This window comes from Notolabrus celidotus, chromosome 8 (genome assembly GCF_009762535.1).
Source record: "Notolabrus celidotus isolate fNotCel1 chromosome 8, fNotCel1.pri, whole genome shotgun sequence".
In the NCBI taxonomy this organism is placed as follows: Eukaryota; Metazoa; Chordata; class Actinopteri; order Labriformes; family Labridae; genus Notolabrus; species Notolabrus celidotus.
Genome location: NC_048279.1, coordinates 5,446,066 through 5,463,870, shown reverse-complemented (window position 1 = coordinate 5,463,870; position 17,805 = coordinate 5,446,066). Strand labels below are relative to the sequence as shown.

The 17,805-nt window shown below is 41.4% G+C and overlaps 2 protein-coding genes across 2 annotated transcripts in view; one reads left to right on the top strand and one right to left on the bottom strand.

The window, feature by feature from the left end:
* polr1a (RNA polymerase I subunit A) overlaps nt 1-17,620 on the bottom strand; it is a 46,542-nt gene extending 28,922 nt beyond the window's left edge. The window contains exons 1-8 of the mRNA XM_034689255.1: nt 17,430-17,620; nt 15,114-15,222; nt 14,880-14,975; nt 14,529-14,678; nt 4,896-5,006; nt 4,653-4,738; nt 1,378-1,466; nt 1,140-1,220 (exon numbers count right to left, since the gene is read on the bottom strand). Coding sequence (XP_034545146.1) covers nt 1,140-1,220; nt 1,378-1,466; nt 4,653-4,738; nt 4,896-5,006; nt 14,529-14,678; nt 14,880-14,975; nt 15,114-15,222; nt 17,430-17,506 — 799 coding nt within the window. The 5' untranslated portion in view covers nt 17,507-17,620. The remainder of the gene's footprint in view (nt 1-1,139; nt 1,221-1,377; nt 1,467-4,652; nt 4,739-4,895; nt 5,007-14,528; nt 14,679-14,879; nt 14,976-15,113; nt 15,223-17,429) is intronic.
* Nucleotides 7,875-11,409, top strand: LOC117816880. Its single transcript, XM_034689257.1, has 7 exons — nt 7,875-8,093; nt 8,692-9,118; nt 9,258-9,888; nt 10,313-10,418; nt 10,529-10,770; nt 10,919-11,077; nt 11,206-11,409. Exons 1-7 carry the CDS (start codon nt 8,031-8,033, stop codon nt 11,330-11,332), a joined length of 1,755 nt encoding a protein of 584 aa, XP_034545148.1. The 5' UTR covers nt 7,875-8,030; the 3' UTR covers nt 11,333-11,409.
* Nucleotides 17,621-17,805: the final 185 nt, after the last annotated feature.

The following is a 17,805-nucleotide window of genomic DNA, read 5'->3' as shown; positions in this document are numbered from 1 at the left end:
CTAAATCTACAGCCCAAACATTGTGAATCTGTTCGGCAAATAAAGTCATCAGAGTTTATCTTCTAGAGGAGCATTTCGACTAAGAGTTCCAGGGTCTTTTAGCCTGCAGAACTACTTTCCCCAGAACTAAAAGGTTCCTGTGCCCCATTGTTGTCTGCGTTTCGACAGCGGCCTGAAGTCCCGGGTAGATTGTGCAAATCAGGCCAGTGATGTATGGAGAAAAAAAGTAAATGCACTACACCACGAGACCAGTAGAGGGCAGTAAAACAAAGAGGAATGCCATTCATCACAGATGACACCATAGAAGCAGATGGACAGGCAGGTCTCATTATGAGCAACACAACAGTTAGCCTGTTAGCATGAAGAGACTCAGCTGGCACTGTTTTAGATGGTGCTATATTTCATCACAGATGGATTCACTGAATCAACACGTGAGAGGAGATAAGCGCGAGTAGCAAAGATCCCTCATAAACGTCTTTAGACGATCATTAAATATCTGATGAGGATATTTTGAAACCTTAATAAAAACTAAACTAGTTTGCATTCCCAGGAACTCCCTCTGTGTTTCAACAGCTGTGTAAACTCCACAAACACTGACACGTTCAGCTGAAGGTCTCCAGTTTACAGGGTCACTTTTAAAACCGTAACACCGGGAGAGACACATTCACGGTGGGCTGAGAGAAGACTACTGTTACAAGCTGCTAAATCAAGAGAATCACAGCTTCTTCTTTTGAAAAGTACACACACATACAAAAAAGATAGAACAAATCAAAACTAATGAAAGAAAGAGAAATCAAGTGAATCACAGATGTGTGTGATGTTATTGTGGACGGAGGGCAGAATAAAAACACTGAGGTTAATCTACCAATCAGACACGATCAGCATTGCAGGCCCTGCTCCCCAAAAGCCCCGGGATCTTTGAAAAGTACTACCCTCCTAGCAGGGGCTTTTTAGGGGGGAGATTAACTAAACCCTGAACTAAATTTAGACCCTGGGTCCACCAGTCAAAACGCATGTAGTTCAGGGGTAAAGTCCCTGCGGTCAAAAAACGCCTTGATATTACTCGGACTTGCCTGCAGACACACAGACAGATATCTCTGTATGAAGATGATGTGTTTTGAAGTTGTTCATGGTCTCACCTTCTTTCGCCCACAGTTTGTTGGTGTGTTCCCGTGCAGTACTAGCTGTCAGGTAGACTCTCTTTCCAGTCATCAGATCCTCTGCACAAGGACAAAACAAACACATGATGACACCTTTTCTTTGTATGAGCAGAAAGATGTTTGGATGTTGATGCAGGGTGAGAGGATCCACATGAAAATAATCCACAGTAAACTTCTTTTGCTCAGATTACCCAGAAGAACCATATGTTGGACTTACCATCAGTGTTGTCTCCGGTCTTTGGGGCTGACGGCAGAGTGACTGTCAGCTTACTGTTGTGTTCACGACGTAATGTGAACCTGCCGCCCCTGTACAGTGACACACATACACAGTCATTAGATCATGAACACCTCTACCAAGCAATGGAGTAATCATGTAACCACTCATTCACAATGTGAGCCCGTTGAATCCTGGCATTGTCATCTTGGAATAAGCCTGTGTCATGAGGGAAGATAAACCCCACTGATGGAAATACCTGGTGCAGTATACTCAGGTAGTCAGCTGACCTCATTCTTTGGGTGCATAACGTTTCTGAACCTAGACCTGACCACCTGCAGCAACCCCAGATCATAACACCGCCCCCACAGGCACTAAGCATGATGGGTGCATCCGGGAGGCATCCTGACCAGATGCCTGATCCACCTCATCTGGCTCTTTTTGATGCAGAGGAGGAGCGGCTCAACTTTGATCCTCTTCATGATTTCTGATCTCCTGACCCTATCTCTAAGGCTGCTCTCAGCCAGCTCCCTCTTCACCACGACAGACCTGCCCCTATCTGTCTGTCAATCTCGAGCTCTCTCTTCCCCTCACTCGTGAACAAGACCCCGAGATACTTAAACTCCTCCGCCTGGGGTAAAGACTCTCCTCTGACCCGGAGTGAGCAAGTCACCCTTTTCTGACTGAGCACCATGGCCTCAGACTTGGAGGTGCTGATCCTCATCCCTGATCTAACTCCTGATTGTTATAATAATATTACTGATAATGTTGTATTTACAGACTTTCTGTAGAGTTATGTTACTTTAAAGTCCTCCAGAGGTTGATTGTTGTCATGGTCACTGAAGAGTTTGAGCGTGCAGTTACACCACCAGGTCCAGCAGACGGTGAATATTTCACTGTAATTGCGCTGGTGTTTGTGAATGAGCTTTTATTAGCCATGAGGATAGTTTCAATAGGAAAGGGTCTTTCAATACATGCAAACAACCTTTGTGTGAATTAGACGACGTCTATCTGGCTCAATTGAACAGGTTTAGCGGGTGGAAAGGTGCACAATCCTTTAGTGAATCAGGCTCTTGGCTTTTACCAGGCTATACTAAAACCATGTGTTAAAGTCAAATCATAAACTCAGCATGCCTGGCTCCACAATGAGACGTTGGTTTATATGTCATCTTTTGATCAAACACTTTCAGAGCATCATCATGTTAGAAGGTTTTCCGGACCAGCATCATTCTCTAATGTCGGTATTTGCCTTTATTTTTTTTTTTGTCAGGTATTACACTACCGTTCAAAAGTTTGGGGTCACTTAGAAATTTCCTTATTTTTGAAAGAAAAGCACTGTTTTTTTCAATGAAGATAACATTAAATTAATCAGAAACACACTCTATACATTGTTAATGTGGTAAATGACTATTCTAGCTGCAAACGTCTGGTTTTTAATGGAATATCTACATAGGTGTATAGAGGCTCATTTCCAGCAACCATCACTCCAGTGTTCTAATGGTACATTGTGTTTGCTAATCACGTTAGAAAGCTAATGGATGATTAGAAACATCTGGAAAACCCTTGTGCAGTTACGTTAGCACAGCTGAAAATGGTTTTGCTGGTTAGAGAAGCTATAAAACTGGCCTTTCTTTGAGCTAGTTGAGTATCTGGAGCATCACATTTGTGGGTTCGATTATACTCTCAGAATGGCCAGAAAAAGAGAACTTTCATATGAAACTCCACAGTCTATTCTTGTTCTTAGAAATGAAGGCTATTCCATGCGAGAAACTTCCAAGAAACTGAACATTTCCTACAACGATGTGTACTACTCCCTTCAGAGAACAGCAGAAACAGGCTCTAACCAGAGTAGAAAGAGAAGTGAGAGGCCCCGGTGCACAACTGAGCAAGAGGACGAGTACAGTAGAGTCTCTAGTTTGAGAAATAGCCACCTGACAGGTCCTGAACTGGCAGCATCATTAAATGGTACCCGCAAAACGCCAGTGTCAATGTCTACAATGAAGAGGCGACTCTGGGATGCTGGCCTTCTAGGCAGAGTGGCAAAGAAAAGGCCATATCTGAGATATATAATAAAAGGCCAATAGTTGGCCAATAAAAGGAAAAGATTAATATGGGCAAAAGAACACAGACATTGGACAGAGGAAGATTGGAAAAAAGTACGGACGGACGAATCAAAGTTTCAGGTGTTTGGATCACACAGAAGAAGATTAGTGAGATGCAGAACAAGTGAAAAGATGCTGGAAGAGTGTCTGACGCCATCTGTTAAGCATGGTGGAGGTCATGTGATGGTCTGGAGCTGCTTTGGTGCTGGTAAAGTGGAAGATTTGTACAAGATAAAAGGGATTTTGAATAATGAAGGCGATCACTCAATTTTGCAATGCCATGCCATACCCTGTGGACAGCGCTTGATTGGAGCCAATTTCCTCCTACAACAGGACAATGACCCAAAGCACACTTCCAGATTATGCAAGAACTATTTAGGGAAGAAGCAGGCAGCTGGTATTCTGTCTGTAATGGAGTGGACAGCGCAGTCACCAGATCTCAACCCCATTGAGCTGTTGTGGGAGCAGCTTGACCGTATGGTACACAAGAAGTGTCCATCAAGCCAATCCAACTTGTGGGAGGTGCTTCAGGAAGCGTGGGTTGAGATTCCCTCAACAAATAAACAGCTAGAATGCCAAAGGTCTGCAATGCTGTAGTTGCTGCAAAGGGAGCATTCTTTGATGAAAGCAAAGTTTGAAGGACAAAATTATTATTTCAACTTAAAATCATTATTTCTAACATTCTCAATGTCTTGACTATATTTTCTATTCATTTTGTAACTCATTTGATAAATAAAAGTGTGAGTTTTCATGAAAAACACAAAATTGTCTGGGTGACCCCAAACTTTTGAACGGTAGTGTATATTTGAGTGTACTTGGTATGTGAAAACGTATTACTATGGTAATATGCATGATATTAACCTGTGGGGGGAGTGATCCGGCAGCTTGGTTGTTTTTGTTACTTGGAATGTATGGTATGATATGGTGGCAGTATGTTATTTTGTTTTATGTATTTCATTTTATTTATTTTATTTTCTCTCTTCATCCATCTCTTCTCTCTCTAATGTAAATGTCTTCATAGAATCCACTCTTAATGTTTTACTTTAAATGTGTAATGTTGTTTGAAGACAAGATGTATGATTTGATAGAATTCTTTTCTGTTTGTGGAAAAACAAAAAACAATAAAACTGTTTAAAAAAAAAGAAGGTTTCTACATTACCAGATTAATGAAGTTACCTGCAGTGAGGACACTTCCTAATTTTCATGTGGATCCTCCAGAAGTCGGTTATAAGACTGTTTTTTTTGTCAACAAGATGTTTAATCTGGAAAAACACAAAAATACAAAACTGGGTCAGAGAACCTCAAAGGTTGGATTGACAAATATTCATAGTAATATTTTCAATATTTCACACCAATCTAAAAAGATCCTCAAGTGCATTCAGGTCTGTTTATGTCTGTAGTCCAGGTCTTTGTACTCACCGGTTTGGTGTTTTGGGAACCTGTAGTGCTTCCTTCGATGACTGTGTTGGTAAACTCCCTGAGCACCTTCTCGATCTCATCTCCAGTAGCTTTGGGGTTCTCCTCTAAGTGCTAACACACACAGACACACTCGTAAACAGAGTATACGTACACCCGTCTCCCACCTTCTCTGCTCTAGTAAGCCCCGCCCACAAACAGATCGTAGTGTACGCTCAATCAGGACAATGTAGGAGGACCAATCAGGAGAGTGGCTCTGGTTGGTCAGAGCTGACGGGAGTGATTGGGATTTATAGATTGCTGGATACAGAGGCGGAGGAAAATGCTGAGATCTCAAAAATACCTCATTTATTGATGGCTGTTGCTGAGTGTTGTTCATTTTTTGCCAAACAAAGCACAAAATAAGTACAATTTTTTTACCCCAATCCTACCAACTGCAGCTTTAAGTTTATGACCAAACAGCCACAGACAAACAATGTTTCAATCAGCAATATCTCCTTACTTTTCCTTGTTCTAGTTGGCTAGAATGCCAGAAACCTGCTAAATCAAGATGGACACACTGTTAATCATTAGAAATGGTAGCATCACAATGTCAAGAACACTATTCCAAGAATGTGAGCACCCTCAGTTTAATGTTTAGCATCATGTGGAGCTGTGCTTGTGGCAGCTAACCTCGCAGCAGACTCTTATGAATTCATACATTTTTGACTCTTACCATCTAACCTTTTTAGCATAAACTGGCAGGGGAGAGTCAAACAGCCTGGCTCAGCCTTCCCTGTCCTTTTTCTCACATCCCTCCACATAGTCTTCTCTCTGTTTTCTCTCTTTTCTTCTCTGCTTTGGTGTGTGGGTATGGTGGGAGGTGAGAGCTAGCATGAAGGGGGGTGGTTCTGGGACGCAGGAGCTAACTGTTAAGCCTCCCGGGTGCCTGACTTGATGAAAACTCTGCTGAAGGGAGCTGCAGACTTGATAACCCTGGTGATGTACTGGCTCCCACTGCCCATCTATCCCACTGCCCATCTATCTTTATGCTTGGTGGGCAACATTAGGGTCCATGTGGTAGGTCATGTAACTTATGAGCAGAGCATAATTAGGATGAGGGAATAATTGGTTAGTGAATGGTCAATCAGCACTGATCCTTTTTATAAGAGCACAAATTGTGTTAGATTGGAACCCACTGCAAGGTCATCACGCTTTTTTCATCAATATATATTGGTCTAAGAGGTCCCCAAAACATGTCTTAAAAGTTTATGCTCAAAAAAACACTTTGAAATCAGATTTTGGCATGCCTGAAAAACCCTCTTCTTCAGTCCTCCTCAGAACACTCTGTTTTCCCTCTGACCATGCCCCCTCGGGAAGTGGATGTGGCCTCGGCTCTCCAGCACGTTGATCTAATGTTTACATGTTGGCTGAATATACACGGCTGCTCAGAGATCACGTTACTTCAACCCTCTGAATCTGATCCAGAATCTGATCCTGACAGAGAGGCGCCTGTAGCAGGACCTTTCTGAAGGATTGGTCACAGATTTAGTGTTTCTTGTTGTTTTATTTATCAGTATGTAGACGTGTGTCTTGGTACACAGCTACGAACATGTAGCTATGTGGCTATGCTAACTAGCGCTAGCACTTATCCATGACAAATAAAAATCATCCACTAGATCTTCAAATCTGCAGAGGTGGGGAGTAAAACCGACCTCTACCAGAAAGGCAGCAGGACCTTTTATGAAGGATTGGTCACAGATTTAGTGTTTCTTGTTGTTTTATTTGTCAGTATGTCGACATGTGTCTTGGTACACAGCTACAGCTACAGCTACAGCTATGAACCTGTAGCTATGTGGCTATGCTAATTAGCGCTAGCACTTATCCATGACAAATAAAAATCATCCACTAGATCTTCAAATCTGCAGACGTGGGGAGTAAAACCGACCTTTGTGTTTATTAAGACAGCCTACAACTAGCATGCCTCCCTCCTAAGCTCCTTGTTACCACACATTTGTGCAGGTAATGAAAAACGGAGGAGGGATTCAGTATTATTTTATACAGTCTATGGGCTGAACAAGCTCCGAGCTCTGACTCCGTGACAGACCGGATATTGTTGTTACATAACAAAAACACGGAAGTCTGAAACGGCTCGTTTCACACACATTTACAGAAAGGTGGAGAAATCAGAACAGGGGCAGAATGGATTTTTTTGATTCTCGGGGGGTTTGTAGACATGCCAGGGACACATATTTCAGGTAGAGAACCATTAAAAAGTCAATTTTACATGATATGTCACCTTTAAGCTAACTATTACATTAATGCTCAGAACAAGGATGAGGGGAGTGAAAAACATGCGATGTTGGTACAATTTCACATTTTCTACCATCTTTCTGTTCACTAATCTTTTGTATTCCTTTAAACCACATGCTGATACGTAAACACATATGTAATTACACACAAATACAACATGTTGGTGAGCTTATGTACACAATCTTACTCTTATAAAGGCAAGTTCACAGCCTCATTACGACCTTTAAGTCGATCAATTACTCAAAACTCTTCTGTAAAGGATCCATAACTGAGAGCAAATGGTAATAAAGTGAAAAGTTACAATTCTTGAAAATGTTGGAGCTTTCTTTTTATTTGGTTGCAGCAAAAAGTCCTGAATTAGATACAGAGATCATGTAGTATCATCACAACATGAATCCAGCTAATCTAAATGAATATTTGATTGGATGACTGTGAAGATTTGTTTGGACAGACACTGGAGTTTCATGTGAAAGATGTAAATATACTGAAGAGTGTGAGATGAGCAGGTGAAGCAGGGTTTTCTTCTGTCTTATGTTTTAACTGTAATAAGAGCAAGTGTTCTCCTCATGGAGCAGCATCCAGGGCAGACATGTTTGTATTCATTTAAATTCACTTCTTGTTTTTGGTTTTTTCCCTCATTGGAACTCACACTGTTACAGAAAGTTCTAAAAGCCCCTGTGATAACCCTCTCGTTGTGACATCAGATAGGCTGAACAATGCTTCAGGCTCACTCTGAGTTGAAATATCATTCTCCTTTTGACACTCGTTGGTGAAACTTGGAAAAACCTTTACCCAAAGACTTTGAAGACCTTTACTAAAAGACTCAGAAGACCTTTACTAAAAGTCATGGAAAAAGTGCTAAACATGTTTTTTGGTGGGAAGAAGAGACGCCTTATCCAGAAAGACCAGGTAAGTACCAAGAGTGAAGATGAAACAAACTCTTTGTTGTCCATGTCTGAATATTTCTCAGAAATGCTTGTCAAAAGGTATTTGATAATCTTGAGAACTACTCTTGAAGTGGTATAATAAGTTATGTTATCATTGACCCGTATGAACAATGTTTTTTCAGTTTACTCAAACCTAGCTCAAGGGCCATCCTTAAAAACAACTCTGTTAGGGAGTATTGAAACTTTGTGTGTCAATTAGTGATCAATAACTCTTCTGCACTTGACTTTTCATTATTTCATATCACTATGAAATTGAATCATGTACTGTATAAAAACTACAGATAAGACTGTCTTAACATGAAGCAAAATATTAGTCCTTCATATATTTTTAATTTGGCTCTACACCCAGCTCAAACCGTGTGGTGTTTGTGAGACAAACGATCCTTCAAAATACAGCTCATCAATACACGACTGATGGAGCCGTTTGCTCTGATGGACACACTTTGCATTTTTTTTTCTTCTTATGTAATTCATTTGTCAAACATGCTTCACTAATTTTGGAGTGTCAATATCTTAACTAATCATTGTCAAAATTGCAAACTTTTTTTTTGTTACCACAGAGTCTTGAGAACTACCAGAGCTATAAACGCCCTGGTTTGTTCAGCAGAAAGACCACGATCCTGGACCTGCAAGAGACTAAGACCCAGGCTCTTCTTTTTCAAACGCAGACCCTTTGTGCTGCTGAAGAAGCACGCACTACGGCTGTTCTGGAGAGGCTCAAACTCCCTTCAATTCAGCCAACAAATGGCCCTAAAGAAAGGCCCCACAGAGGTCTCCAGAGGCTTCCTGTTATTCAAGATGTGGAGGAAGATGAGGAGGACCGACTTGACAACCATACTCCTGATGAGCTGTTGCATTTCCCACAGATAACAACTCCTGTTGATTTGTCACCACCTCAGTCATCTGTTGGTGTTCCCCTTGCATTCAAACCACCAAACAAGAGAGCATCTCGTCTCCCTGTGATGAAGGCAAACGTCCAGGGAGCAAGTAAGTTCTTGTAGACAAACTGATTACTTTTTCTGTATATCCCTGCATCTTGGAACATAGATTGTTAATAGGTTGGGATGTGAAAATAGTAAACAGGTAGAAATTTGGCTGATAAATATTTGGATTTTTTTCTGAACAGACAAAGAAACAGCTTCAAGAAAAGTGGAAGCAATCCAGAACTATCTGAATAAATGGCATACAGAAATTCTCGCCCATGCACCCCGACCACCGGTGGCTCCAAGAGCTAAAGGAGTATCCAAAAAATGCACTCCATTACCTCCTCCAGCGCCTTCTCCAGCGAACAAGGTGAAGACTTCAGTGACACCTCTCCATCCTTCTCCTCCTCCACAACCTGCCCCTCCAAAGGTGGCAAGGGCTCCTCAGCAGCAGTATCGTCACCCTTCACGGGCAATTAAAGGCAGCAAAAAACCACCAAGTTTATGCAAACCACCAACAGCTGATAAAATCGATCTGAAGGAGCTGGAACCTCTGTCCCACCCTGAAGAGGATCTGCCCGTCTTCTTGGAGGTTGAGTCTTCAGTGACACCTCTCCATCCTTCTCCTCCTCCACAACCTGCCCCTCCAAAGGTGGCAAGGGCTCCACAGCAGCAGTATCGTAACCATTCACAGGCAATTAAAGGCATCAAAAAACCAGCAAGTGTATGCAAACCGCCAACAGCTGATGAAATCATACTGAAGGAGCTGAAACCTCTTTCCCACCCTGAAGAGGGTCTGCCCCTCTACTTGGGTCTTCTTAGCTCGGAAGTGTGGTAAGACTTAAACACCACCAATAGAAAACACCCATTGCCAACAGTTTCATCAATGTTTAAGCCAGTTTTAAATTAGCCTAGTCGCTACATCAGATCAGCTACTACATTTTGAGGGCAGGTTGGTTGGTGTCTGTTTTTTTGGGGGGTTGTTCTCCAAGTTTCTGGATCATCTGTTAAAAATCTTTACCACGACTACTGCTACTTCTAACAGTAACTAACTTGTTCAATGAAAAATTTGAATCATTTAAAAACTGATACTTGTAGTTGTTGTTAAGTTTATAATATGTCACCCGGCAGCATATGAAGCAGTAGATAAACTGATGATGAATCAGGCCCTAGTGTTGTTCCTGAATCAAACTATATTGCAGTCTGATCATTTTGTGACTTTTTGTCTGATAGTTTTGTGACTCATTTTGTAACACAGGGAGGAGAAAGTGAAAGGACTGCAGAGAGTCCAAGCTCTGGCTCAGCATCACCCAGACATCTTGAAGAGTAAACTTCATGAAGTGTGTTATGCTGTGACAGAGGAGGTATGAACATAATTTGTCTCTGTCTCTGTCTATCCATGAGTTTGCAAACTCAAGTGTGTCGGTGAAAGAAGTATGACCACTGACTGGTGATGTTTGTTCTTAATTTCTAGGTTAAAAACCTGCGCTCCTCCGTTGCCTCCGTCGCAGTAGACACTGTCATTTATCTGCACGTCTACCTGCAGAAGGACATGGACCCTCTGGCAGACCAGACAGGCTCTGCTCTGTTGCGGAAAATTGCACAGTCATCTGCAAATGCTTTCCTACTGAAGCAGGCTATTAAAGCCCTGGACTCCCTGGTACTGAACTGCAGCCCAGGTCCAGTCCTTAACGTTCTGTTTGGGACAGGGTTAAGGTAAGTCAAAAGCATCAGAAGTCCTGTCTAATAAAAGCAATCTTTAATAAATACAAATGTTGCCTATGAATTAGAGTTACTGCTTTAAGATGACATGAAAAGAAATCAAACAAAGTGAGTGAATTTGTTCATCTTTATCATTCCTCAGCCACCTGTGTGCAGCAGTGAGGGCTTGCACGGCACAAAAGCTTCACATGCTGGCTGCTGACCTGGGAGCCGCTGCAATTATGCAGTCAGGAAAAACCTCTGCACAGAAGTTCCTGATTGCTGTAAATAATATGTCTGTTGATGCTTCCGCTGAAGTCAGGTGAGTAATCCACCCGTGTATTTTAGAACATAAGGTGCAAAACTTTGGGACCTGATAGTCTCTCAAAAGTTTTAATTGTCCTTGTGCTGGTACACAAAATAATAAATAAGAACTGTATCACTCCTCAGGCGCCATGGACTTGCCATCCTAGAACAACTGGCTCTTCAGCCAAACTTCAGGGCACTCTGGGAAAACATCGTCACTCAAAAAGATAGACCTCTTCTCGAGAAGATTCTAAAGAAAATGCAGGAGTAGAGGAGGCGATGCACAAGAAGAGTCACATAAACAACAAAAAGACCAGAATGTCTGAAAAATAAATAAAATACAAATAATACAATTATCTATAGTTTCTGTTCTGTTATGTGCTAGACAATAGAAACCTTTTTTATGTATCAATTTCCATCAACAGATTCACTGAGTGTATACACACACAACTGTTGATCCACAGTTGTTGTAAAGTTAGAAGAGTGACCTTACTTTGCATTCAATACAAAACAGTCCAACAAACTCAAACAACCAACAAATAGCATCACGTTTAAGGCTGAGTGATTCTCCCCGACTCTGTCTCTGCCAGGGTTTACGTTAGCCGGTAATTACTGGATTTTACTTGGTTTCACGTGCAGTTGTCCAGCATATAGAGACATCATCGGTAGGACTGAACGATTAATCGAATTCAAACCAACATCACAATATAATGGAATGCAATTTTCAAATCGCAAAGGCTGCGATTATAAAAAAAAAAAAAAAAGTTTCATGTACACAGACGCAACCTAACGTGACATGCATGCAGTATGTGGCTGTAATGCACCTTTCAGCTGGTTTGCTGACGGCCAAAAATCTCTGAAGAACGAGACATGTGCGAGCGGGGGATGAAGAAAACAACTTCGGCCACGCTACGTTTTGATTTGTAGTTCTGTTGTTGAAATCTTTAAAAATGACCTCAGCAGAAGAACCGATCATATTGAGGCGTACAAAATAATCAACACACTGAATATCAACATGTGGAGCAGGCTTATAGATGATCTCTGCAGACACAGAGTCAATGAAGACCCAGACAACATGTGGATTTACTGCAACAGGACAACTGAACAGAATCATATTTAAGACTCACAGTGTCCAGTTTTCTGTCTAATCGTTCTTATTGAGAACGATTAGCATGTCTACGTGGTCAGGTGTCAGCCAGGAGCGCAACCGAGTCATAATCAGTCCAGCAGCAGAGAAAAAAAGAGACCTGTCACTCAGCCGCAGCCTCCAGCTGAGAGTCTCCACTGTGTGCAACACCTTCAGTCAGCTGATTCACATCGACACATGCTTTAAACTTGTTTAAACACACACTTGTTTGGCAGAATTTTGTTAAGTAGTTGTGGTGAACACTTACAAGACTGCAAGTAGGGAATGTTAGCCTTTCACATTTGAACTGATACGGTACTGATACCTGGTACCTGGGAATCGGTACCGGTACTCAACGGTACCAATTTTCGGTACTTTTGTGTTTTTATGTGGTAGTAAATATTAATTTAAAATAAAATCTCAAATTTGTTTAATTGAACATATTTATTTCATTTAACATGAAATGAACAGAAACAGGATTATATAGGTGATTAGATATATTAGCTGACACGTGCTCGTGGCGTCTAATTGCTCTTTCTGGAGTTTATCAATGAACACACGTGAATGCATGCGGACGGGAAAAGTCAGTTCTCCGTCTTTTTATAATAACAGGACACACAACTTACTTGTTGGGCATTCACGCACACAGGAACGGTTATAAATAAGGCAGGTAGTCGGAGCGAGAGAGCCCGTCTCAACTTAATCCTCCTCTCTGCTCGCTGCATCTGCACGGGAGCGCGCCAAACGGAGCCTACAGCTGACGGGCGTGCGCACTCAACGCGAGTCTGAGGCTCCGTTTGGCGCGCTCCCGCGCAGATGCAGAGAGCAGAGACGTCCACCTGATCAGTCTCGAACTTTATTACAGGGGAAAATTATGGAAAATCGCCTACTCTTCCCTTCCCCTCCCTCATAGTCACAAGGTCGTGAGGTACCGAAAGAAACATGGTACCGTTTGATTTTGCATGAATCGGTACTCGGTAGTACCGACGGAATTCGGTTGGTACCTATAAAATTACCGAATTCGGTACCAATCCCAAAGTATTCAGTAAGTTTACAACTGTAATTGAAGTAAATGAATAAACAGTCTTTCATATTGATTCATGCTTCATTTGCCTTTATCTTAACATAAGTCTAGCCTATGAGAAAGAACAGTTTGTGTATAATAAATCTGATATTGTTTATTATAATACAGATTGATTTATTGCTGGTGTTTGTTGAAAAATACATCAGAAGAGGACCTTGAAAAAATAATTGCATATTAAAATCACAATCGCAATATTAAGAAAAATAATCACAATTAGATTATTTTCCAAAATCGTTCAGCCCTAATCATCGGCCAGAATGTCCAGCGGTAAAAACACCAAATATAAATAACCATATTGATCATAATTTAATCTGGGGGTTTTCCCTTTAAACTGCATGTGAAAAAGTGGACTAGTCTTATATTCGGAGTCTACACTTTTACAAACCAACATTCGTTCATGACCGTGCCACACGTCACGTTTACTGATTGACAGCGGCATGGAGAAAACAGTCGGACCTGAATGCTCAAAAACATCAGGAAAACGCTTCTCCACTGATGACGGACGCGTGAAGATTTGTATAACCATAGCTCTTACTTTGACAAGTTTACAGAAAGTTATGACCATATTTATGACGAGTTTAATCAAGTTTAGCCTCCCAGCATGATGAGATATGAATATCAAAACATACTTTGTGATGGCCCCTTCCAAAACTCTTAAAGGGGACAGATAGCGTGCACGTGGATTACTCCCTTCAGCGCAGTGTGCAGAGGACATTACCAAACATTCAACCGTTACTTGCACGTAGAATTTGGAGCGGAGTTCGGTGCAGAGGGGCACAGAGGACACTGGACAGACACGGCAGGTCACGCCTGTAAGCCCCGGACCAGAGGAGGCTCAGGTTAGAGTCAAAGTGCGGGGCTCTCAAACTTCAGTGCCCATTAGATCATGAAGCGCTCTATAATGTCCATGTGAACGTAAACTGGATTATTCAAACTGCACTTTAAGAAAAGACAGTCCAGGCCTGCTGGTCCGTTACGCTATGATACAGTCTCTCTCTCTCCCCCTCTTTCTCCATGCAGCAGGTCGGCATCGACACGCTGTCCCCTGTGCTTGATCATATTATTCTTAATTGATTCATTTCAAATGTTTGTGTTTTCAGTGTTGTATTGCTGATAAATGTAAGTTATTAAGCAGATCAGGCTTTCAGAGCGAATGTCCAACAGTTGTTCTATGTGGCCGGAATATCACCGGCCAAATTAGCCGGCATAAAAAAAGTCTACCGTAAACTCTGGTCACTGCAACAGGTAGAAACCCACCTGGTTAAGGACTTGATCTGCTTGGTAGACCTCCTGCATGGCTCCATGGTCCAGCAGCTTCAGCTGATTCACCAGCAGGTGGATGGCACCTCGGGGACAGGTCAACACGTGACACGACAGACAGGAACCACGAATCAGCAGGTAGAGTTTCTGAAGGAGGACGAGGTGGGGGGGGAATAAAAATCAGTGACAATTAGTCAAAGCAACAGCATGACAGTCATTTTCAATAATCAAACCAGTTCAGACCGTCTACATACAGACTAATAACAGGATCAATACAACGGGGAGGTAAGTCTTTCTAACTGATGGAGCAGCTATGGAGGTAATGTCTTGTTTTGTGGGCATGCTTACATCAAACAGCAGCGGGTTGTATACAGGAAGTGGTAGCTCTACATGCCCAAAGTGTCCTGGACAGCTGTTGAAGTCCTGACAGCACGTTGAACACACCTGATAAAAACAACAATAAAAACAGCTGATGAGAAAGCATGTTCAGTTAGGAATACCTGAGTCGTGATGACTGATGTAAGACATGTAATGTTTGCAACAAAGAGGTGGCATGTTTCGTTATCTCAGGGGTTAATGTACCTCTTTGTTGTCTGCAGGTCCCAGGGCCAGATCATAAAGACTGTTTGGAGCCACATTCCCAACTGCATCCAGGAATCTGGAGCTGGTGATGTTCTTCACGCTTAACTTCCTGAACAACAGACGAGAAGGTCACAGAGTCAGTCCACCAGTTGTTTCTATACGTATACTGAAGTTCAGTAACTATGTGTTCATGTCGATGCTGAAGTGACGGGTTCATATTCTGGATCAGTGTTTTGTCTGTTTGATCAGGGATGCCAACCCTCACGACTCGGTGTGTGACACACACTTTCACCGTCAGTGTCCCTCTCTCACTCTGCCCAGACAAATCTCACGCCAAAACACTCAACCATAGAAACACTGTGGTGTATCACCATGTTGATCAGTAAGCTGCTTCAAAATAGGATTCTGATCTGCTCGACTTTGCCTCTGATTAACTTGTGTCAGAGATAATGAACATGAGACGATTAAAAAACAAAAACAACAGTCAGTTACAGTTTTGATATTTAAGGTGGCTCCATGGACACATCGTAAACTCGTGCAGAGTAAGGTGACAGTAGGCTAAATACTCCACATTAAAAATTGAGGTACGTGCCAAATAGTGACCTTAGGACGTTCGATATCGGTCTAACAATTGCAGTAAAAATGAAAATGCTGCAAAGCATCCTTTATTTTAGTTAGACTATCATTGTTATCTCTACCTGACAGATTGGGACCCATGACTGACACAGAATTGGGAGTTCAGTTTAACATCCCAGAAAGTGTTTGTTGATTTAAGTGTTTAATCTTTTTCTTTTTGACTTCTGATTTAAATTGAACAACTCAGTTTTAAAAGAGACCTCTTTAAAAAAAAAGGACACATTTTACTAGAATTAAAGCTTCTTTCAGGGTTTTGAATTCATTTTCTTTTTTTGTTATTTATGAATCAATAATTTTAGGGTTTTCTTTTAACACAGTTTAGTATCCAGCACAAATGGACACAAAAATATTCACCAGAATGCAGGAACAAAGTTTTAGATGTTAAAACTGACCCTCTCTTATTACCTCTGCCTCCATATGTTTAAATGTAATCTTCTATTCTCCTCGCCCCTGTCCCTCAAGCAGAGGTGTCAAGTAACGAAGTACAAACACTTTGTTACCTTACTTCAGTAGAAGGAAAGTTGAATCACTAACAAAAGTTCAGTTTGCACCGTCAGCTGTATGCTGGTGATTTGTTATGGATTTGTTATAGTGTGTCACGCTCCGCCAAGTTTCTTACTTGTTACATTTGTGCGCGTCATCAAACCTGATCTAGCCTTCGTGTTGAGTAAGACCCTTTTGGTCAACACCATTTGTTCCAGGTCTTGAATGTGTGTGGGTGCTTGATGCTGGATGTACATTGACATTACAATAAAGGCTGTTGATAACATGCCTGTGAAGTTGGACTTTTTGCACCATTACAATACTTAGAGGAAACTAGTCATCATATCTTCCGCTCCATGAAACATGTTAGTGCTCAGTAGTACACATATATGGTTCTTTAATGTGTTTGCATTGTAATAAAATGTGTTAATTTTCAATGGTTATAAATGTGGCTGAAACAGGTGCAACCCAGATATTTCAACATTGACATATTAATATAACATTAAAGTCATTACGGCCTTTAGAAACATGTTTTTTGGGAGGTGGGGTAGTGCACTATAGGCCCTGTGGTGCAGCCTAAGCTTTGTCCTTAATGGCATTTCTTTCCTACTTACATTACTCTTACTTTTATACTTTAAGTAGTTTTGAAACCAGTAACTTTTACACTTTTACTTGAGTAAAAAGCTTGAGCTGATACTTTAACTTCTACAGAAGTCTTTTTAAGCCCTAATATCTGTACTTCTACTTGAGTAATGAATGTGAATACTTTTAACACCCATGTCCATTAAATCCATGTGTGATCCAAATAAGTGCACGTGATTAAATGCAAGTATATGTAATAAGGTCCATGTCATAAACATCTCACTCCAGTCAGACACTCAAAGTTGGTAACCCTGGTTTAATGTTATCTTGACCTCTCTATGGTTGAGGTACATTGCATTCACTAAGATAGTGGACACCATGAGTGACAACATCATCCTGTATCTAAAGACATGTCCTCTAGTTTTACAGGCTTTAATCATGCGGTAATATCATCATATCTCAACAAAACATGTGTAACATCTGTTAGAAACTTTAAATAACACTGCAGATCACATTAACACCCCACCACAGCACACTATCACATCCCCACCATAGATCCCCACATGTTGTTATGAACTCATGTCTAGCATGTAAGCTAGCAGCTCTCTCTCTCACCTGATCTCCTCGGCGGAGTACATGCCGAACGACATGCCATCTAAGCGCCTCCATGGCACTTCTTTAGAGAACAACATGTTGGAGGATCACGAAGCCTTGTTTTTAATGTTTCATTCTTCTAAAGTCATGGCTCAAAGTTGAACCACATGCGACGGAGAGCTGCTCCTGTATCACACGTGGGAGGAGCAAACCATGGTTAGGATATCTGGGGGGTGACAGTGAATACATATGGATATCATTTACAGTTAAAACAATACATGTTTATTTTTTCAATCAGTTTTGTTCACTATACATGTGCTGTTTAAGTGTTAAAAGTGAATAAAGTGGAATAAATCGTCAAAAACTATTATTAAATAAATATGTATCTCCCCCCCTT